We start from the raw sequence: 22,502 nt of genomic DNA, 5'->3' as shown, positions 1-22,502 counted from the left end.
CGTTTCAGACCTGGGTCGGATGTACAACCTGGTGTCGCGGATCACAGACGGTCTGGGTGAACTGAAGAAGCTTCTAGAGACTCACATCCACAACCAGGGCCTGGCCGCCATCGAGAAGTGTGGAGAGGCCGCGCTCAACGTACGGACTAGTTCTCACCAGTTTAGTTTAGTTTTTAGTTTGGTTTAGTTCAGTTTAGTTTACCAGTATTTTGTTTGTTGTTTAACTTTAGTTTGTAAAGGTATTGTAGTTTAGTTTATCGGTGGTTTAATTTCGTTTACCTTTAGTTTAGTTTGGTTTAATTTACAGGTAGTTTAATTATTTTGTATTTATTATTATTATTATTATGATTTATTATAATTATCATCATTATTTTTTGTAGTTAGTGATGTGACTGTTTCTTAAATGAAGGAAAATAAAAGTCGACTTGTGATTGACCCAAAGACGTGTCCGTTTCTCCCAGGACCCCAAAGTGTACGTCCAGACCACCCTGGACGTCCATAAGAAGTACAACGCCTTGGTTATGTCTGCCTTCAACAATGACGCCGGCTTCGTGGCGGCTCTCGACAAGGTCGGTAATCCTCTGAGAACCGCACGAGGCAGGAAGTTCACAGAGAAGCGAAAGTGTGACTGAGATGATAAAAAAAAGTCAAACGCTCTGTTCCCCTTTTCACAGGCATGTGGTCGATTCATCAACAACAACGCCGTCACCAGGATGGCTCAGTCCTCCAGCAAGTCCCCTGAGCTGCTGGCCAGATACTGTGATTCTCTACTCAAGAAGAGGTAGGCGACGTTTTCAAAATACAGATGTAATAATAATAAACTCTCACTTTTAAACATTAAACTTTAAGCAAGTGCTCAGATAATATGAAGAGAATTAGAGCATCAACAGCTTCATGACAGCTGGACAAACTTAATCTGCTGATGGTAGAAAGCTCCAGAACAAGCCCATTAGTGGATCTGAGTGGAGACTGTTTTGTCACCTGTTTTTTCTAAGCTCAACAATTTCACAGCTGATTCTTTCTGCTCAGCTGTGTTTCGGTTTTCTCTCGACGATCTGTTAATCTCACCGTCGCTCTTTGTCGTTTTTCTCTTCAGCTCCAAAAACCCAGAGGAGGCGGAGCTGGAGGACACACTCAACCAAGTGGTAAAGATGCTCTGACCTGTGTTTTTATGTCTGATACTCATGTGTTATCTGTTGTACTGAGTTTTGTTTTATAGCACAGATACACACTCAACTTTAACGTATTTAAAACCTCAATTGACATCAATTAAATCATTATGGATTTACCTGAAAAATTAGATAATTACTGCAGCTACTTGAGTTTTTGTTTTACGCTGCAGATCTTTATTTCTCTGTGACCACAACTATTATTTTAATATCTGATCTTTTATTAGTTGCAGCTCAAAACTCATTTTAATTTAAATTCACTGAAGTTTACTGATGTTGGGAAAAGTGAAATAATAGATTCAGTCTGCAGCACAAGGGCAGCTTGTCTCTGTGTCAGTACATATACACCCATAGGCCGCGCTGAGCGTGTTGGCATTGCATTAAAGTGCGTCTCTGTGTTTCCTCTCCCAGATGGTTGTGTTCAAGTACATCGAGGACAAAGACGTTTTCCAGAAGTTCTATGCTAAGATGCTGGCCAAACGTCTGGTCCATCAGAACAGCGCCAGCGACGACGCAGAGGCCAGCATGATCTCCAAACTCAAGGTCTGACTCGCGCCAAGTCGCACAGTTCTGTCCTCATAAAACCACGTCCACAATAAACTGTCGTTATTCCTGCGTCCTGAGAGATTCAAACACCTGGTTCTGTCTCTGTTCTCCTGCAGCAAGCGTGTGGCTTCGAATACACGTCCAAACTGCAGCGGATGTTCCAGGACATCGGAGTCAGTAAAGACCTGAACGAGCAGTTCAAGAAACACCTGACCAACTCTGAGCCTCTGGACTGTGAGTAAACTCCCCCAGCCGTCACCACACAGCTGCTGATCCCTGATCAGTGTATGAGACCAAACTTTAAAATGCACATTGTTGTACTTTATTTTTATTTGAGAATCTACTTTAAAATATATTTAAGATGAAAAAACACATTTAAAATCAGATCTGAGTTATTTTTAGACCCATATTCAGTGACAAAACACAGACTCAGGTCCATGAGGATCCACTTGAACAAACTTTATTAACACAGCTGTTTTGAGACTCAATAAAAATGATTGTATGAGTATATGACAGCATTTAGATCCAGTTGTTTATAACAGAACTGTGTCTGGTCTTTGTTAAAGCAGCTTGTTGCCGTAGACCAGACCAAAGTGTATGAAAGTGTACGACAGCAACTAAAACTCACGTGTGATGAAGTGAAACCGATTTGTTTTTTTCTTGTGTGCGTTAAAGTGGACTTCAGTATCCAGGTTCTTAGCTCTGGGTCTTGGCCTTTCCAGCAGTCCTGTACCTTCGCTCTGCCCTCTGAGGTAACACTAACCCACAATGAAACCAACTCACTCCTCTGTTTTTAATCTGCAACTGAAATCTGGAGCTTAAAATTAGTTTGTACTTGATCTTATACTTGATCCGCTGCAGCAGAAAAAACTTTTAATTTCCACCTTTTTAAATCTTTCTCATGACGTCTGAACTCCGTCTCTGTTCTGTCTCTGCAGCTGGAGCGAAGCTATCAGCGCTTCACGGCGTTTTACGCCAGCAGACACAGCGGCAGGAAGCTGACTTGGCTCTATCACCTGTCCAAAGGAGAGCTGGTCACCAACTGCTTCAAGAACAGGTACAGTCAGTCTGAGTGTGGTACAGGTCACAGGTAGGGGGCGCTGTGGTCTGTTTGACTGGATGATACAGACTGAAGAGTCTGTTTATTACGTTACGTGCTGTTAGTCTCTGTATTTACTTTTTAGCCGAGTCATGACTATTTTCAGTGGCAGATTAATCCACATCTAGTGCTCCAGTGAGTATCTGCAGCAGCAGGTGTGTGTGTGTGTGTGTGTGTGTGTGTGTGTGTGTGTGTGTGTGTGTGTGTGTGTGTGTGTGTGTGTGTGTGTGTGTGTGTGTGTGTGTGTGTGTGGGACTGAGTCAAAATAAACCAGTGTGAACGTCACTACACTGTATGAACATTTTATTTGTTGTATTTTTAGTTTTTTAGTTGTTTCTGGACCCGCGGCCTCTCAACACGTCTGCATGTATGATGAAGCGAGTTTGGCTGAGACGTGCACGAGTGACCAGCTGTCGAGGAACAGGCCGAGCTGTTGGAGTCAGTTTCATACTGAACCTGTTGTTGTTGTTGTTGTTGTTTACAGGTACACACTGCAGGCCTCCACCTTCCAGATGGCCATCCTGCTGCAGTACAACACCGAGGACAGTTACACCGTCCAGCAGCTCACCGACAGCACACAGATCAAAACCGTGAGCACGACATTTAAACCCATTCTCACTAAAGACAATTAACGAGTTGAGGATGGACTCAGTTGTATTACAAGCCATAGAAAAGGTTGAATCTATTTTAGTCTTGAAAGGAAAATACAAGTTACCTTTAACTTTTATTTAATAAAGTAGAACTGTTTAATTTCTCTAATAACCATCACTTTGTTTTATTTTCAGGATATTCTGGTTCAAGTTCTGCAGATTTTGTTAAAATCGAAGCTGCTGGTGAGTAAAACAAACGCTCCTTCAGTTTTTAGTCTCTTTGTTGGCCACATTTTTTCATGTTCAAGTGACAGTTCAGGTTTAATATAGTATGTTACACATATAAAGACACAGAACTCCTGGTTCATTTCATTTTGAACACTAGATGGCGACAGAGCACAAGTTCCTGTTTACACTGGTCTGAAAAATCTGATCTTATTTTCAGTAGTAGACGAGACAGTGACCTCACTCTTCATGACTTTTTCTCTAAATTATTACTTTCCAACTTTTAACTGCCACATTTAACCAGAAAGTGTGTTACTGTATTTTAGTCAGAATTGTTCAGTTTGTGTGATTGTGTTTCTCGTTAAGAGTTAATTGAGTTTTAATGTGTAGACAGGAAGTTGGAGCTTTTACAGTGTGATGTCTCAGGTCTATGAGATGAGAAGGCATCAGTGGTAAATACGTAGAGATTCAGTGTTGTCCATCTGTCCGTCAGGTGTTGGAGGACGAGAACGCCAACGTGGACGAGGTGGAGTTCAAACCTGACACCGTCATCAAACTTTTCCTCGGATACAAGAAGTGAGAAACTAATTCATGTTCTGTTGGTTGTTTTTCTTTTTATGTTTTGTTTTGTTACTGATGAACCTTGAATTTCAAATCTGAAATGATAAAAGACGTGATGCAGATCGTTTTGGTTCAATCGCAGAGTTAAAGTTTTATTTTTCGCTCCTCCTGCAGTAAGAAGCTGAGGGTGAACATCAACGTCCCGATGAAGACGGAGCAGAAACAGGAGCAGGAGACGACTCACAAGAACATCGAGGAGGATCGAAAGCTCCTCATCCAGGTGACTTTTCACTCTTCAACACACTGAAGCAACAGATGAAACCAAACATTTAAACCTGGTCCACATCTCTACGCCTACAGATCAATATATATTTATAAGAAGTTATGTAAGAGAACAAGTGGTGTAGGAACACACATTTATAATAAATTAATTTAATTCACAGGGTGTTAGTCTGTTGGACTCAACAGCTGCATATAAATAAATCATGTTAACGTGTTTTGGGTTGTTTTTTTGTTTAAGGCTGCGATAGTGAGAATCATGAAGATGAGGAAGGTCCTGAAGCACCAGCAGCTCCTGGCTGAAGTCCTGAACCAGCTGTCGTCCCGATTCAAGCCCAGAGTCCCAGTCATCAAGGTAACACACACACACACACACACACACACACACACACACACACTCACACACACACTCACACTCATTTAGTCTTAGATCAACATTTGCCAATTAATTTTCTGTCAGTTGATTAGTCATTTCCTAAAAAGTTTTTCACTGTAGTTTTTATCTGCACCGCTTTAAAAATCATCCAGTAGGAACCAGTTATGTTGAGTGTTTTAAGAGATTATTTTATAATAATAATAATAATAATAATAATTATAATAATAATCAGCCTGATTGACAGGGGTGTGTATTGAGTTTCATGTTGTTGTTTTGTCTCCCTCTTGTGGACAGAAATGCATCGACATCCTGATAGAGAAGGAGTACCTGGAGCGAGTGGACGGAGAGAAGGACACATACAGCTACCTGGCCTGAACGCCGCCCTCCCTCCTTCCCACCCGCCGGCTCTCCTCAGTTTTATTTTTATTTGTTATCTTTTTTTTTTTTTTTTTTTTTTTTTTAATTTTATGTCTGAGTAATAAAGTGTGGATCCCTCTGAGCGGCGGACATGTTGTGAGTGTGTCGCCGAACATGTGACTGCCCCGATATGACAACCATCAACGTGCAAAGGGGGGGGTGGGGAGGGTGTGAACTTTCTGCTCCGACGCCCCTCCTGTTGAGACTGGGAACCCCCGTCTACATGCTCGCCTGTCCCGTCCCATCTGTAGGACTCAAACACACTCACTTCCTTGTTGTCATATTGTAAATAACCACAGACTCTAAGAGGAAAAAACAAACCCTACTCCCTTCTTTACATAGCGCAAACGTAATGAATTAGCCTACAGCCAATCAGAGGAGAGCCGCATCCAAAGGTTTCTGCATGCTACTGCCTACCTGCACCACAGTGACCACGAAAAAGATTAAAAAGTTAAAATAAAAGTCGAGTCACTGGGCAGCCGACGCAGTCCACCGTACGACGACACGAAATCGACGCCGGTCATTAATTAAAGTCTGCGACTGAACCGGAGGAGGTGGTGAGTTTAGAGCCGCCATGGCGCTTCTTTATCCGCTGAAGTTGTCTCAGTTTTGGTTTGAGGTCGGTTGGGTTCATGCAGGAGGCCTGTTTCATTACTGAACGGTGGACATTTGTATAGTGTGGTTCATTTTCTAAATGTGTGATAAATAAAAACAAGGAAAGATTTCTCTAAACGCTCGACTCCGAGTTTTACATCTGAGAAGATGCTAATAATCAAAAACCATCAATGGAAACTTTAGTCCAGGTTAGTTTTAAAGGGATAGTTCGGGTTATTTTAGACGTGGCAGACTAGTAGAGCGACGTGTTGCTGTGGGCGGGGCCACCAGAACCCCCCCCACCCCCCTGCTAAGACACGTATAAAAACAGCAACTGAAACAATCCAACATCGGTTTGAATGTAGCTTCATGTTGAATATTTTATATACTTTCCTTTGGCACTACATCTTTTTCATCGTATAGGAATACGTTTTTTTGTTTTGTTTTGTTCATAACTTTATTTAGAACAATTATTTGTACAAATGATCTTAAGGAATAATACTTAGCATACCAAAAAAACATTTAGAACGGCAAAGCTAAGTATAAAATTCTAATTAAATAAATTCACAGTTTTAGCACCAGTCCCAAAGTCCTCATACAGATCTCCGACCACATTCAGACCCCCCCCCCCCCCAACGCATCACATATAATACAAAACAGATTCACAAAAGATCTTCAGACAATATACTGTTTTGTTAAAACATCAAAAACTAGTCCGACAAAGCTTCTATACTGTTTCATCTGCATTTGCAATAATTTTTCATTATATTCCAAAGAGATTTTGTTATTTACAGGAAGATAAACCGCTGAAAATATATTCTACATGAAGCATACATTTAAACGGATATTGGATTGTTTAAGTGGGTGTTTATAAGTGTTTTCTAGTGGCTCCACTAGTCTGTAAAATAACCCGAACTATCCCTTTAAAGTCTGTTCGTGTGTCACCCTTGATACTGTCTGTTCATGCAGACACTTTTGACCACAGTTAATGTGGGTGAACAGCTTTTAAAATTACATCTGATAAAAATTAGCATTAGCACTTTGTCAGCACTTTTGTTTGGACCCGTTTTCTGCTGATGAAACGTCTCCACTGAAAACTGTTGGCAGTAAATGTTGTGGATTATCTAGAATAACAGGGACAGGTATGAAAAATATAATTCTCTAATACTTAAATCAAAAGTTTGTACATGAATAGACAGTCTAACTTCTCTCAATTAACTGGGTTTAGATTGATATTCTTATATTGTCTGTTTGTTTCACAGTGACACTAACTTCACTCCTTCTCACCTCTGACTCTCGTATAAACAAGAAGCTGTTAGAACAAATTGAAACCAAAAAACTCCATTTATAATATTTTAATCTGCATCACTTTGAACAACAAAAATCCCTGTAAACATTACAAAATCAGCACCTGTGTCATCGGAGGAAAAAGTGGTCCTGGTTTGACGAGAAGAGTGAGGGGTTAACGCAGGCGGACGTCTGAAACGATAAATAAACCTCAACTCTCTGACTCTTTAGAGGAAACTCCACAGCAGCTGCTTTCAGACCCAGACGTCAGTTCACGACTGAAAAACAGCTGCTCTGGCTTCTTCTTTTCAAGAATCGCTGGATGTTTAAATGCAGTCACACCCCCAAAACACTGTGAGGAAGTCAGAAACATGGGAAGGCTCATATGAATCAGCAGTGAAGGTTTGTGATCTTCAAAATAAAATAATAATAATAATAAAAAAAAAAAAAAAGGGTTCCTACACATTTCTGTTGACAAATTCACACATTTTGGTCACCAGGACGTCATAGTTCCCATTTTTTTTCATGCACATAAACGTCACACAATCTGAACTAACAGTTAAAACGCGTCTTCCCGCCTGGAGCTGATTCTCCAAACATTTCAGGATGTGTAGGAACCCGCAGGTGAAGCACCAGGTGTCAGGGTCTGTAGCCCCCCCCCCCCCCCCCGAAGTCTTTCGTCCATCGACCACAGACGACAACGCAACAGCACGAGACGTCCCTCTGTTTGTAATAAATTACAGGTGGAGAGCAAAGAAGGCGGAGAGGAAGAGGAACGTCTCCTCAGGAGGAAGATGAGGGCCGAAGAAATTCCAAAAACAAAAACAAAAACAAAAAAAGAGAGGCTGGTATTGCTTCAAGTCGGTCAGACACCAGGCGGAGAGTCTGTGGCATCTTTGCAAGCACCAGAGTTCACATCAGAGAAGATACAAGAGTCAAAGTGTGATTGTTGGTACGTTATTAAAAGGCTTATTTCACAAGAGGAATGCTCCGAACACGAGTAAGGTAACATCAAACTGATTGGACATCACGTGGAGGAGGCAGTACAGTAATCTGAGTCAGAGAGAGGATCCTCTGGTGGGGGGGGGGGGGGGGTTGAAACGTCATCATGCAGAAAGTTAAGAGTGGTCACCGTTAATCAGCTGATCTACAGACAGGAAGTGGCGGGCGATCGGGTTAAGGACTCAAGGCACAGCAGAGAGCGGGAAATAACAGCTTCAACATCAACAAACACCTTTTTTTTTTTAAGAGAAAAGTTTTCCCATCACGCCTTCACTGTGCTCGACTCGAGTCAGGTCCAGGTACCTGAGCAGGTGTTCACCTCAGGGCTCAAACAATTAGTCAGTTAATCAATATTTCACCAATTAAAAAATTAATTAATCATTAGTTTTTATAAAGAAATGTTTCCAGCTTCTCCGTTAGAGATCACTGTAAACTAGACAAAACTAAATATCTGAAGATCATGTTATTGATTATCAATCACCTCAACAATCTACAGATTAGCTGCAGCTCTACTTCACCTGTTCTGCCTATAAACTGTATTTAACGTTTCATTAAATCTGAATTAATATCGTTAGGAGAGGGTGACAAAGACACAAAGAACCATTTTATATCGCGATAAATTAAAATTAGTAACGAATTTAAGCTTGAGGAGTTAATTTTAAACTTTGTTCCTGAGCTTTCGACCAAATAAACAGAAAAATTAACAGTTTTGGAGATTAATTAAGAGATAAATCATTCAACATTTGCTGTTTCTGGCTTCTCAAACGTGAGATTTGAAGACGTCTCCTCAGGCTCTCAGACCTGTGACGGGCGTTTTCCACTTTTTGTTTTTTGGACACTTCATAGCTCAAACAACAAGTCAGTGATTTTATAAAGTAGATGAACTGGAGAGTTTCAGCTGCATCAGACGAAAACTCAAATGACTGAACAACAACCTGATCTGAGGCAGAGCTGCAGGGAAAAACCTGGACCGGAGGACGAGTGGAGCACAGAGCTGCTGAGGAAAACAGGAACTACAAACAGACGAGAGGAGAGACAGCAGAGCGTCAGACATGAATGAAAACCTTCATCGGTATCAGTCTGGGTTTGGTAGAAAGCACCGCCGCTCAGATATTCAGGAAACTTCAACCACGACCAGAAGCGAAGGTTCACCTGTCTGTCTGTTGAGCTTCCTGTTGTGGTGGAGGTTTCTGAAGCGTTAGCACCTGAAGCAGCGTCACAAAGCAGGAGTCAGGTCCAGATCCAGGAAAATAAAGCAAACGCAGACTGTTGTTTTCAGGAGGTGGGATTTACAGGATTCTCAGTTTGTTTCCCCTCTCACTGTTCACCACCGTCACTTCTCGGCTTTTATCACATTGTTTTTCGTTGTTTCTTCCTTTGTCACATTTTAAAATAAATCAGTAAAAGCTTTAAAAAAAAAAAAAAAAAAAAATCATCCTGCCTGAAAATAAGTTTAGATTTTAAATTGGAGAAATTGCTTTTGTAAATGACAAGAAGTGGAAGATTTGTGTCGGAGACCAGAGACCGGATCTGATGCCATGATATATATATATGATATATATATTTCTTTTTTTAACATGAAGCTGCAACAACCAAGTGACAGAAAACAAACAAGCAACCGTTTCAATTAACAATTAATTATATATATAATTATCAGACAGAAATGCCAAAAACATCGTCTGGTTTCAGTTTCTTCACTGTGACGTTTTCCTGTTTTTCTCTGTTTCACATCACTGAACTGAATCTCTGGGTTTCAGGCAGCTGATCGGACCAAACAGAACTCTGGGAAAATATGATGGGGATTATTAATTAATTAATTAATTAATTAATTAACTATTTTCTGACCCTTTATGGGCCAAAGGATGAAACGATCAACCAAGAAAATTATTAAATTGATTAAAAAAATTAGTTGCAGGCGTCATCTAAAGCCACAGTTTGATTTTGTTTGATTATATAAAGTTTCTAAAATATATGTATATTGTTCTCACTTAGCTTCTACACAAAATCAAACAGTTGTGCAACAAGTGATTATTTAAATTAATGATTAACCTGCAGATCGATTCTCGCTCGTCTTAGTAGGAAAAGAGTGAAAAATGCTCCTTTAGACTTCCTGTAATAACTCAGGAAGCCACTTGGGGGCAGCAGAAACACTGATGTGGTGAACTTACTAACAAGCAGTTGTTAATTTCCACATCCAGCAGTTACACAGCAACAATATCCTTCATGTGGAGTCGTGTTTGTGTGACCTGATGAATCTAAGTCCAATATTCCATCTCTTATCTCTGTTTGGTCTCCACCAGCTCCTGAGGGAAACATCTGGCTCGTTAGCTGCTAAATGCTAAAGAAAATTAGTGATAATAGCTGCTTCAGCGTTTTGTACATTCAACCGTCCAAAACCTAGAGATTCCAGTTTCCTGTCACATCAGAAAAACAGAAAATCCAGCGATTTAAATGATTTTAAATTGTTGCAGAGTGATTGATCGTTTCCGCTCGAATCTAATCAGAAAACATCACGTGTTAAAGTGTTAACGCTCCTCGGTCGGATCTGGTGTGACGCTGCTTTGTGGACGCCCTCCTGTTTGACAGACAGACAGTGATGTGGCGCTCTGGTTCAGTTCACACTGTATATATATATATATATATAAAAAAAAAAAAAAAAAGGACACACACCTGACCCACAGGTGGCCGCACACGGGCGCGGTACAAACAGAGTGCAGTCAGCTGTGTGAAAGCGGCTGGTGGAGGATTTTGGTCCCTGAAGCTTGAATTGAAAAGCCAGTTTTACAGACACACTGTGGAACACGTAATGTACAGAAATCTTAAAAAAACGACAGACGAGTCAGTTCGTAGGTGATCGGCACCTTCAGCTGAGGGAAGATTTATGGAGCCGAAACTCCCGGCCCGACAGAAGTGGAAGATTTGTTGACAGGAAAAAAAAAAAAAAAAAATCACACGAAGAAAAATGAGAAACAGATATGAAAAGTGTTTTAAAAAAAACAGCAACAAAATTCTGCTTCAAATATTCCCAGTTTTCCTGAAGCTTTCTAGCATTTTGACAAGTCGTCTGGATTTCCTGAAGTGAAGGTGTGTTTGTTTGTGATTGTGTGTAAGGCCTTTGTGTCGCTGATCCACAGGAGGTAGAAGTCAGAATCAGGCGATCTCCATCTCCCGCTCGATCCCAACGTACTTCAGAGCGTCAGCCTGGCTGTACCTGAGACACGGACAGAGGTGTGTTCGTTAGCTTTGAATCTGACAATCTGACAGCTGCTTTTCTACTCTTAAGATTGTTTATATGGAAGAGATCAAGAGAATATTCGACAGATTGATGAAGGCGTGAACGTTTCCCCGAGGTCGTCCACGACTTTCTCGCTCTTTGTCACTGACCTGTAGTCGAAGAAGAGCTCCTCTCCAGTCTGGATGGCTCTCTTGGCAAAGATCCCTATCCTGTGATCCCCGTTCACCATCATCACTACAGACAGCACAGACAGGTGAGTGAGCACAGAGACACTTGTGTCGTGAACCTCACCATCATCATCCTCATCTTCATCCTCATCTTCTTACCTTTTGCATAGCAGTTAGGATTGACAGAGTGGTTGGCAAAGCGGATCTTGTTGCCTTTCCTCGTGGCATCAACAACAAAGTCTGAGGAGAAAAGAGAAAAACCCTGAACACCTGGAGGGAAACCGACACACGCTCGCTCTGATTTTATCTGTCACTCAGCTCCCTGCTTCTTTTAAAGCAGCAAATTATCACCTTTGAAGCTGTAGAAGTCTTTCAGACTCTTTAGATTCAGATTTTTTAATACAGATATCAGACATTTATCTATTCTGTAGACACCTTGAACCTGTGTGTGTGTGTGTGTGTGTGTGCGTGTGTTACCGTTGTTGAGGTTGAAGAGGAAGCTGCACATGTATTTGTCGTAGACCTTGCCTCTGCGGTCTGCTTCATCCTGAGAGATAATCTGCCAAGACAGACGTCACAAGTTATTTATCGTATTTAAAATTGCTTCATCAGACTTGATTAGATTTCCTCTCTATTATACCTTCTTCTATTATTCTACTTACACTTTGTTTGCAAAACTCTGTACTTTAATACACTTAAAGAGTTTTCCAGCCAAACAGAATCCATCTAAACAATCTTAATTTTGTTCTTTCAAAAGTAAAGAAAAGCAGCTGAAAGGTCGGATTTGTTTTTTTTAATCAAATAGAATCTACATTTTGCAGCTGTACAGTTTAATTTTTAGATAATGAATCTAAAACTTTTCCGTTGGCAGCAGGTCGTCAGATGTCTGTAACAAACTCTCCACCTTTAACCCCGGACAGTCGACAGCACAGAAACAGTGAGGTCTTACCTCTCCACAGTACTCAGAGATGAACTCGTTCTTCTGGACCGGCTCTTTGATGAAGATCCCCCATCCTGCCACGTCTGACGGAGCCAGCAGCAGGTGCTGAGAGACGGAGGGAGGGGAAACGTAGTGTTTGAGCTAAAGGTCTGTTCTGGATATTTTGCTCCTGAACGTGCAGATGTTTGTGTTTAGTAAAAAGTCAGATGAAAGAGCGTCACCTTCTTGGCTCCTCTCTGGATGGAGCAGTTCTTGCAGGACACGTTCTTGCTGTCCCAGTGTTCTGCAGCGCCGCAGGTCAGGCACAGGTCGGGGTCACACTCCCTCACTGCCAGGTAGCAGGGACACTGCTTGGTGTTACACTGGGCTTTGCACCGACAACCCGGGAAACGGTTCTGACCTGCGTCCATGAAGCAGAAACATTAGACACCGAGAAGAAAATGTTCAACAACTCTGCGATAAAAAGATGAGTGTTTGCGTTCTTACACTCTGAGCTGCACTGGCAGAACTTTTCACAGAAGTTTTGAGCGGTGATGCAGGGGCAGGAGGAGTCACATGGCTGCCGTGGGTGGTCACATGGCTGGTAGTTATACACGTGATTGGACGAACCATCTGTGAGAGGATCGAAGAGACACGGAGGTCAAATTGGGTTTGTTTTCAAATCAGTTACCGGGTCAACACTGTGTTCCCCGCTTTCACAGACTGAGTGACCTCTGACCTTTCTTCAGCTGGATCTTCCTGCAGTGAGTGGCCCACAGTCTGTGTTTCCTCTTCTTCTTTCTAGGCGGCGTGTCCTCGTCTTCAGCGGGAGCCCGAGCGATGATGCTGGACTCCTTCACCCTGAACTCGTAAACCTGCAGGACGCCGTGGCAACAAAGTTAAGACTGTGTGTGTGTGTGTGTGTGTGTGTGTCTGTCGTCATTACAACCTAAAACTACCTGTAGGCAAAGACAACAGTGTAAACTACAACTGACGCCTCACCTGTCTGCAGGTCTTGGTGCCGATGAGCCGAGCGATGGCGCAGTAGTTGTCGTAGTACGTGCCGATGAGAACCCTGAACAGAGAGGCTTCGGCTCCGCTCCACTCCACCGCTTCAGCCTCGCCGGTCAGCTTCATCTTCACTGGAGTCTGACACCGTGAGTTACCCTCTGTGCACACGCAACATAATCATTTAGTGTGTTTCCACTGCAGGAACTCAGGAACTAAAGGAAGTCTCTGACATGAGGATTCAGGTTGAGGTTTGCAGGGACTGAGAAACACCTCTTTCATGAAAGACAAGTTCTCTCGTATCGAATTCAAGACGAGGGTCTGAGATTTCTTCTTCTCATTCAACTTTTTAAAAAGAAATTCTGGGTTTGTTGTCGAGATGGAGACAGAACGTCTGTTGCTTCCTCTCGTGTGAAAACTACATTTCAAACGCTGCAGTTGCTTCTTCAACTTTCTTTGGTCTAACTTACCTTTTCAAAACTAAATTAACACCTTTAAAGACCCAGTGAAAAACTGATCCTACTATAATGAGTGAGAGAGAGATCGTACCCGAGCTGCTGGTGTTCTCGTCCTTCTTGTCTTCGTCGTCTTTGTCGTTGTCCCTCTCGTCTTCTTTGCTGCCCTCGCGGTCGCTGTCTGTGTCTTTGGTTTCCGAGGAAACGGTGGGGGTGCTGGGCCGGCTGTTGCTGTTCGGCAGTCGTCCGCGGCGACGGCCCACCGTGCGTTTGGAGGGCGTCTTGGCCCGCTCGGCGACCACACCCGCAGGATATTCCCTCACCATCCCATCCTGAGAAACCACACAATAACAACAGTGTCAGTGCCGCTGATACATTGATTACAGCTGCAACTCATGATTATTTTCTCTATTATTTCATCTGCAGATTATTTTTTGAATAATAAATGAATAGTTTTTTCTATTAAGTGACAGAAAATTGTGAAAATTGTCTGTTATAACGTCTTCAAAAGTCTTATATTGTCTGAGCAACTGTTCATACTCCAAAGATATTCAGGTTTCTGTCACGTGTGACGAGGAAAAGCCTCAAAATCTCACATTTAAGAAGCCAGTCAGTCAGACGTCATATTTTTCTAACTACCACTGCTGTGATATTAAATGAATGCTTCGTGACTCACCTGCACCAGGTACATGTGGCAGTCGATGCCGCAGGGTTTACTCTCCACCAGGTTCTCCAAGTTCTTGCGCTTGTAGGTGTTTGGAGTTGCGTGGAAAGCTAAAAAAAGAGGAGACATTAGACGCATGAGATGTGTAGATATGAGGCCTTCGTTTTGTTGTGGCTGCACCGACAATCCGCCGTTTTCTCTCCCGATATGATATACCAGTCCAGCACATCAGATCAGTGCTTCCTTACTTTTTAAACTCAAACTTTAAATGTTTGTACTAACGGTGGAGGAAGCAGTCGTATTTGAAGCAGCGTCTGCAGAACAGAGTGTGGAAGGAGTGCAGGCTCTGTTCGCGCTGCACGGAGCGAGCGTTGGGGCCGTCGATGTTCGGTGTGCACTCGGGTGGCAGCGCGCCGGGAAGCTGCTGCTCCGTCAGCTCCTTGTACCTGAAACACACACACACACACACACACAAAGAAAGAATCAAAGCTGAGACAAACCTCACTGGGAGACACATGCACTTCTACAGATGTGGAAAGAGAATAATTCATCCTGTCAAACAAGCCCATCATCGTCCTCCTGGTCTATACTTAGAGAATTGGGACACATCACATTTATATAAAGGGAGTAAACAAGACTCACTTCCATGTGAAGAGGAAACACCTGCTCTCTCCTAACAATGGAGTCACACTTAGAAGAATCAGTGTTTTGTAAACAACAATTTTTAGGACAAAAACATCTGCAAATCATGTTGCTGATCAGACGTCTGTGTGCGGACATCTTCCTTTGAAATAAGGAGAAATTTCCACCACAAGACTCCTCACGACATATTTGTTTATTCAGATTTAATGTGTGTAAGTTATTTCTCCTTCAGATTGAAAGAAAAATAAGACGTGAATATAAAGAAAATACAGCCTATAGAACATAATTACAATAACTTAATGTACCAGTCTGGCGCTAATTCATAGTATTTGTTCTGCAGAAAGTTAAAAAAAAACTGTTTGGCTGCTGCTCCTGATTGGCCGTTGTATTATTAATATTATTATTATTATTATTGTTGACTTTATTCATATATATTCTGATACAAACAAAAACCCACTAACTTCTCTTTGAGCTCCTCGGTGGAGCCCTTGTCGGGGAACATGGAGGAGATGGCTTCGAAAATCTTGTCGGAGGGAAACTTCTTGGTGCTGTCATTGCTGGTTCGGCCTGGAGACGACACACAGGGCACAAAAACAACCACGGGGTCGGCGTCAGTCACCCAGGTTTATAGCTTCACTACTTTCTACAAATGTCGGCAGACGGACTCACTCTCGCTGTTCATGAGCCCGTCCTTGTGGGGGTCCTCCGGGTGCTCCTTGCCGTCACACAGCTCCATCTTGTCGACCTTGAAGTCCTGCTCTTCCTCCTCGTCGTCGTCCTCGTTGTCGCTGTACTGTGACAGAGCGTTGACCAACTCCACGAAGATCTCGTCGTTGATGAAGCCGCACTCTGCGCCAACACAAGACGTGAATCAAACGTCTTCATAGAACCACCACCACAAAACCGTTTAGTTCATTAAACCATCTACAAATTTACGATCCAATGAGAAGTTCTCGTCGACAGGTGTTGTTTACCCCGGCGTCCACTGTCCCTCACCTCTGTCTCCGTGGACTTTGCCGTCGTAGTTCTTAATGAGCTCCTCTATGAACGTGCCATCCTGGTCCAGGATCTCGTCTCCCATGTAAGGGATGTTATGGAGCACCGTCTCGTCCTCCACCTGATGCCGAAAATCAACAAAACAAACGTTAAACACAGCTGGAGTGAAAACCGTCCCAACCAAACTAGACACAAAAATACTATAAATTACATTCTACACCATGTTTTCCACGACACAGTGAGGCACTCACAACTTTGCACTTCTGTTAAATGCTGTTATAAGTCTGATTTTATCATTTTATTTTACAGTTTTTCAATGTTTTTCATTTTACATCAATGTTTTTAACTTGTTTTTATGTTCGTTTTATGTCTTTTCATGTGAAATAAAGTTTATTACTATTATAATAACACTTGCAGCTATTACAAGTTGATACGCACCATGAAGTTCTGCTGCAGCGGAGACCACGAGTACATGACCGGGACCGAGGCCACGGCGTTGAGTGTCTTCAGGGGGATGACCTGCCTGGGGAACTCAGAGAAACCGCTGTCCACCGTACACTGTACAGAACAACAGGCAAGAGTAAGAACACTTCCTCTACACCTTCACAGACACCTTTTTCTTTTCTTTCTTTTTTTTTTTTTTTTTTTTTACATCGTTTAATCCGCTGACCTCTCGGGTGCCTCTTAAGGAGCTGACAGACGTCATGATGTGAACAGGCTGGATTCGCCTGGTCTTCCACTCCTGGTTGAGAATGTCAGTCCGCTCCATGATTTTCTGCCGATTGGTGTTGAACATGCTCTGTAAGAGTTAAAAATAAGTTTAAATCAACTGTAAAGAATAAAAGAAAGAGACGTATCAGGATCAGACAACTGCCAGAAAGCACCAAAATCTGACGGGACGCTGCTGAGGTCGTTCACCTCCAACAACAACAACAATCATTAGGAAGTAACTTCTGAAACACTGATTGACAAAGATGCTCAAAACAAATCAAAACAATCATACGTAACAGTATTTTGGCTGGTGAGAACTTACTATTGTTGTTTCTATCATTCTATTATCGTTGAATGATGTAGATGGGCGTTGACTTCCCGAAATATCTGCAGTGTGTGTGCGAAGGTCTGTGCGTGGACTAACCTTGACCTCGTCGGCCCGTCTGAAGCGTTTGAGCTGCCGGAGCCTCATGTACTCAGACTTCACCCTTCTCTTCCAGCAGGCAGGACCTTTCTCCGACCGCTTCCCTGTGAGCACCATGATCAACCTGCAGCTAAACAGAAGAAGAAGAAGAAGGTTTTTACACAATGAATGCATCCACGTATTTTCACTCTTTGCCAGGACTTATCGTTTTTAGCCCACACTGTGAGGCTGACACATAAAGAAACCAATTCCATGACCGCCTGAGGTTCTGCTTCTGATTCACTCTCATATAGTCAATGCTAAAATATTTGAGACTTTTGCATTGATAATCATCTTCCACTTGTAGATACAAGCCAGTTTTCTCCCTAAGGACAAGCCAAACTTCAGAAGCCTGGCATGTCATTAGACAGAAGTTATTGTGTTTTTGGAGGATACGTCTACAATCCTCAAAGACACTTTTATCTTGCTGGTACGATCAATAAAGTGTTTGCTGCACAGTAATAGATTTTTAACATGTTTCACAAAGAGCACCAGCCTGGAGTTAAATATCTAGACGGTGGATTTGTACAGCACAACACCAAAGACAAAATGCTGTATCAGAATATATTAAATATATTTCTGTTTTGCATCAAATAAGAAAAAAGCAAAGAAATTAGGATGTAATCTCAAACTGCCATCTTCCTTTGGTTTAAAAGAGTACACGAGAACAGAACGGTGGTTTATACAGCATCTGTGACTGCGACATAATAAACCATGCGTAAGTAATTAGATGAGGCACAAACTGGCTCCTGATACCACCACACAGATCACAACTCTGAAGAGGAAAAATTACCTCATAAACTGTGTAAATTAACATCTCTTGAATCTTTTGGACAGTGTGCAAGATCTTTTTCTTGTCATTTCGTAAAATCATTCTGGTTGAATTTGGACTTAAATTTCGTAAGTACATATGTCTACACAGCAGTTTGGTGTCCCCAGATCACCTTATAAAAAGATCAAGTCCAATAATCAGACTTAACTGCCACTTTGTTTTCTCTTTGAAATGCAGAGAAAGAAGGGCTGTAATTCAGATGTCTGAGAGTAGGCTGGCTTAAAGAGACACAGGAACAACATATAAAAACAACTTGTATTCAGTTCCCACTTTTGTTCAAATGCTGACTTTGGAGATGGTTTAAATGCAGGTGACGGGATTTTCCTGACCCTTTTGCCAAGTCTGCTGTTCACTTGGGGAAGTTGAGCAGGAAGTGTTCACTCTTATGTTCTTTCATGACTCTTTGTGTAAACTGCAACAGTTGTTTTGTCCATGTGTAGCTACAAGATCCATCTGTCACCCCGGTAGTCAGCGTGAGTCGCTGCCTCCCAGCTTGGCCAGTCTGACTCAAATCTCACACTTTCGATTAGACATGTCAGACAGCTGTCATGGAGACATGCTGGTAAGCTATTTGTCACATTGTGACGTGTAGAGATTTGGACTGATACAACACATTTTGCCATATTTAATCCTCCAAGCACCAACTGAATTAAGATTACAAGCAGCTAAATGTGCAACTGAGAATACAGAGTTTCAGTATATCCTCATCCGCCAATAAGATCTTACAGGGATATACCTATTAATATATAGGCTACTCTCATTATAACCACCTCAGTAGCACCACAAACAACAGCCTCCAAAATGACCATAAAGTTGAATCACCCATCTAAAAAAAGTCAATGAAAGTGAATGACAACTTTCATGAAGGTAGAATTTACTAAAGTAACCTTGGTGTACTTTAAACTGCCACCTGAGTGTATGTATATGAATCTCCTTCTCAACATGTGGCTGGTTTAACATGACTTGACTGTGATATGTGAGAAAATCTTCCCTTAAGTGACCAACATGTTACAGTAAAGCTGACATCAATGTGTTAAGTGTCAATCATCTCTTTTCATTCGATAATGGACCGTCTCTCACATGTCATCAGTGGTGGAAGAAGTACTCTGATCTTTTACTTATGTAAAAGTATTAATAAGACGGTGTAGAAATACTCATGCATTTAAAAGTACCAAAAGTAAAAGTACTCATTGGGAAGAATCGCCTATTAGCCCATTTCAGAATCTCATATCTTGACGACCCTCTCCGATCATGCCTCTCCCTGCAGGAGCCTGATGGGTGGAGTTTGGTCATCAGGAGGATTCAGCTCACCTGGACTGGCTGCACTATATAAGCTGGTGGCAGTCAGCCAGTCTGTCTGTCTCAGTGTTTTTTAAAAATATTTTTACTTATAACTCATGTGTCATCTTCCCTCCTTTGTCCAGCCTCGAGCCGTGTTGTGACAAATTGGAGGCTCGTCCGGGATGAAGTAGTTTGGTATGATGAAGCTTATTCTCTGTGGTCATTTGACCTAGTTTGGTTTGTATTGTGCTACCCCCTGTGGCAATGGGGATTCACCAATTAGTATGTAGGCATTTGGTGCTTTGGTGTGGTTTCATCTTGTTTTCCTTGTTAAAATTAATCTGGGAAGCAGTGTTTTTTGTTTAGTTTTTTTTTCTTTTGGGGGGAGAGCATTATTTTAGTCGTTCTTGTCTCTGTTTTGGTTGAAACGTGTTATTCCGTTGTGCATTGTGTTGGTTTAAGGTGTCCGTTTGGTTACATGAGTTTTTCTTCATTAGTTTTTGGTGCAGTGACAGTGGGCAGAGCTATATGCTCGGGATCACATCCATGGCTTCCTGGGGGTAACTGTATAGTTGGGACTTTCTGGACCCACTGGTTTTCAGTGAATAAGTACTTTTGTATTAGGTTTGTTTAATGATGGGGGCTGGTTACCTTCCCAGTTTGTTGTCATGTGGTCAGGGATTGGGCCTTGACACAGACACTTTCCGGATGCATTGTCTTTGGTGTTGTGGAGTCAGGGAGTTGACCTTGACAGACACACACAATTGTCTAGTGCACTGTCCTACATGGTTCTGTTCTGCCTTTTACCTCTGCTCATATCTACCATAATCTGGCCTGTCTCCCTTTCTAGTCTTAAAGATGCTTCCTATGGTACCAAGGTTGCAGATGCTTGAAGGTGGACAGGCTGGAGGAACCTGCAGTATGGATGAGGTTTCTGGCAGGGATTGGTGGGATGTGTACTTTTGGTATTTGACATGGATTTCAACCTCTTTGTTCAACAGGGAAGAGAAACAAAATAACTTTCGGTGTGGAATGAAGCTTTTAAATGTAACTTGCCAACATTGTTTTCCCAGTTTCGGGGTGCGTGGCAGAACCACTCTTATGATGGGGGAGTGTGACGACCCTCTCTGATCAAGCCTCTCCCTGCAGGAGCCTGATGGGTGGAGTTCAGCTATCAGGAGGCTTCAGCTCACCTGGACTGGCTGCACTATATACACTGGTGGCAGTCAGCCAGTCTGTTCACTGGTTTCCACCCTGTTTTGTTTTGCCTTTAGACTGATTTCCCTTTTTAGGTCTGTGAAATAAACTTATTTTTAGTAATAACTCAGGTGTGGTCTTCCCTCCTTTGTCCAGCCTTGAGCTGGGTTATGACAATATATACATTTAGCGCTGCCACAAGTAATCAATTACTTGTCAACTATTTTGATTATCAAATACTTGTTTTTGGTAATTTTTCAATCAAAACTGCAAAACATTTGCTGGTTCACGTTTCTCAATTGTGAGGATTTGGTGCTTTTCTCTGTTGAATATCTTTGTAAAATGAATAGGTTTTGGACTCTACAGTTCATTACTTGAGTAAATGTTCAGTTACTTTCCAACACTGTCTTGTGTGTACTACTATACACTACAACTATACACTGCAGGCAACAACATGTACAGCAACGTCCAGAAATAGCTTAATTTGGGTTGGCGTTGCCTGGGTGAGCTAGCTACAAAATAACAAGCAAGCCTAAAGCTACCGATAGCTTGCCGATGTCGTGCCAACTTTGTGTAGCCCTCCCCCCCTCCACCCCCTCCAAAAAAAAAAAAAAAAAAGGTTTCCCCTCGCAAACAAACCATTTCACCATGGTCCAAAATATAGGGGAATGTGGCTCATCCACAAGTCTTAGTTTACACTTTGTCATAAACGTTTTCCTCCCTGTAACTGCGCTATAAAAAAGTTGGGGAATCAATTCTGACAGGCATACAAAATTTGGCACGAAATCCCGGCGAGCTAGCTAACAGTTGGTTAGTTAACAAAGATTGAGGCATCCACAAAGCATCAAGAACAAACCCGGGCCATTTGAATCGCAACAAAAGCGCTGGAAATAAAGATAGCGACACTGACAGCTGCCCTTACCTGCACAGGAGGGTCAGTCCTCATTCAATGGAGTTATTCGGGATCGATATGACAAACACGGGCAAAGTCGTCCTTTGTGTTCGGGATTAGCTGGCTCCGTGTTCCGGCTAGCTGTAACGTTAGCTCGTCGGCTAGTTAGCAGTTAGCTCAGGAAGAGGGAGCGATTCACTTTGCGCGACACCGGCTTTACGTACCCAGAGTCGGCAACCAGAAGAATATGCCGTCCCCCCCACTTTAGGTCTGGCTTTAGCAGTTAAGAAGGCGCGTTTGTGGATGGGAATCACACAGTTTAATTTCACCCTGCCTGTCAATTTTGAAACAATTTCAATGTTTCCGCCTCGGCGCTGCTACGGTTCAAACTGCTCACCGTCTCACACTCACCGCCCACTACGGCTGCAGCAGATTCAAGAGGCGCCAAACGTTTGGGCCAATCACAGGAGCCGACGTTAGGTTTTCTCAGTGTCGTGGAACGCGATTCGTCGTGTTGTTGGAAGGCGCTAGCCAATGAGACTTAGGGCTGCGGTGGGGGCCCTGTAACGGGGACATGTGGATAGGTTCCCTTTGTTCTCTCATCTGTCAACGAAATAAAAATAAAAACACTAAACAGTTTGTTTGACAGAGGCATTTTTAACGTCCCTACTTGATCTTTCGTTTGCCACCAGTGTCGGTTAAGCATGTCAGTTGTCACATTCGTGTCGTTGAGCTAAAAAAAAGGTTGCGCCGACTGAAATCAAGTCAAAAATCTATTTATATCCTGCTGTTTTTAATTTATTTTACGGGAAAATGGAGGCACATTGTCTCATTTCTTGTCTTCTGATCGTGTGTTAATAAACCCGTCACCTCGACAGCGTCTCAAACAGCCGCA

At 42.4% G+C, this 22,502-nt stretch overlaps 2 protein-coding genes and 1 long non-coding RNA gene across 7 annotated transcripts in view; 2 read left to right on the top strand and 1 right to left on the bottom strand.

Annotated features, from left to right (window-relative positions):
• The window catches only part of LOC130161104 (cullin-1), a 19,618-nt gene extending 13,624 nt beyond the window's left edge, over positions 1-5,994 (top strand). The window contains exons 9-22 of the mRNA XM_056364100.1: positions 9-139; positions 462-569; positions 675-781; positions 1,097-1,145; positions 1,581-1,712; positions 1,832-1,949; positions 2,391-2,467; positions 2,654-2,772; positions 3,299-3,404; positions 3,600-3,647; positions 4,123-4,205; positions 4,365-4,470; positions 4,711-4,824; positions 5,140-5,994. Of these exons, the coding sequence (XP_056220075.1) occupies positions 9-139; positions 462-569; positions 675-781; positions 1,097-1,145; positions 1,581-1,712; positions 1,832-1,949; positions 2,391-2,467; positions 2,654-2,772; positions 3,299-3,404; positions 3,600-3,647; positions 4,123-4,205; positions 4,365-4,470; positions 4,711-4,824; positions 5,140-5,220 (1,379 nt within the window). The 3' untranslated portion in view covers positions 5,221-5,994. The remainder of the gene's footprint in view (positions 1-8; positions 140-461; positions 570-674; positions 782-1,096; positions 1,146-1,580; positions 1,713-1,831; positions 1,950-2,390; positions 2,468-2,653; positions 2,773-3,298; positions 3,405-3,599; positions 3,648-4,122; positions 4,206-4,364; positions 4,471-4,710; positions 4,825-5,139) is intronic.
• Positions 5,261-22,502, bottom strand: ezh2 (enhancer of zeste 2 polycomb repressive complex 2 subunit). Of its 5 annotated transcripts, none has more exons than XM_056364096.1 (19): positions 21,638-22,502; positions 17,265-17,496; positions 16,902-17,030; positions 16,670-16,789; positions 16,232-16,352; positions 15,905-16,084; positions 15,697-15,802; positions 14,876-15,039; positions 14,606-14,703; positions 14,024-14,261; positions 13,469-13,635; positions 13,206-13,341; positions 12,974-13,099; positions 12,709-12,887; positions 12,497-12,592; positions 12,025-12,106; positions 11,707-11,787; positions 11,530-11,614; positions 5,261-11,356 (listed from the first exon to the last, which is right to left on the bottom strand). In XM_056364096.1, exons 2-19 carry the CDS (start codon positions 17,481-17,483, stop codon positions 11,296-11,298), a joined length of 2,388 nt encoding a protein of 795 aa, XP_056220071.1. In that variant the 5' UTR covers positions 17,484-17,496; positions 21,638-22,502; the 3' UTR covers positions 5,261-11,295. The 5 variants fall into 5 exon arrangements, with proteins under 5 accessions (XP_056220071.1, XP_056220074.1, XP_056220069.1 ...); XM_056364099.1 differs by having other exon boundaries at positions 17,367-17,496; positions 21,638-22,034; XM_056364094.1 differs by lacking the exon at positions 5,261-11,356 and having other exon boundaries at positions 11,380-11,614.
• On the top strand, positions 11,544-20,989 carry LOC130161105 (uncharacterized). Its single transcript, XR_008826094.1, has 6 exons — positions 11,544-11,633; positions 13,272-13,373; positions 13,479-13,623; positions 16,649-16,811; positions 17,443-17,519; positions 20,592-20,989. It is a non-coding gene; the product is annotated as an uncharacterized LOC130161105 (long non-coding RNA).

Source organism: Seriola aureovittata, chromosome 20 (genome assembly GCF_021018895.1).
Source record: "Seriola aureovittata isolate HTS-2021-v1 ecotype China chromosome 20, ASM2101889v1, whole genome shotgun sequence".
In the NCBI taxonomy this organism is placed as follows: domain Eukaryota; kingdom Metazoa; phylum Chordata; class Actinopteri; order Carangiformes; family Carangidae; genus Seriola; species Seriola aureovittata.
This window is presented reverse-complemented; position numbering and strand designations above follow the sequence as displayed.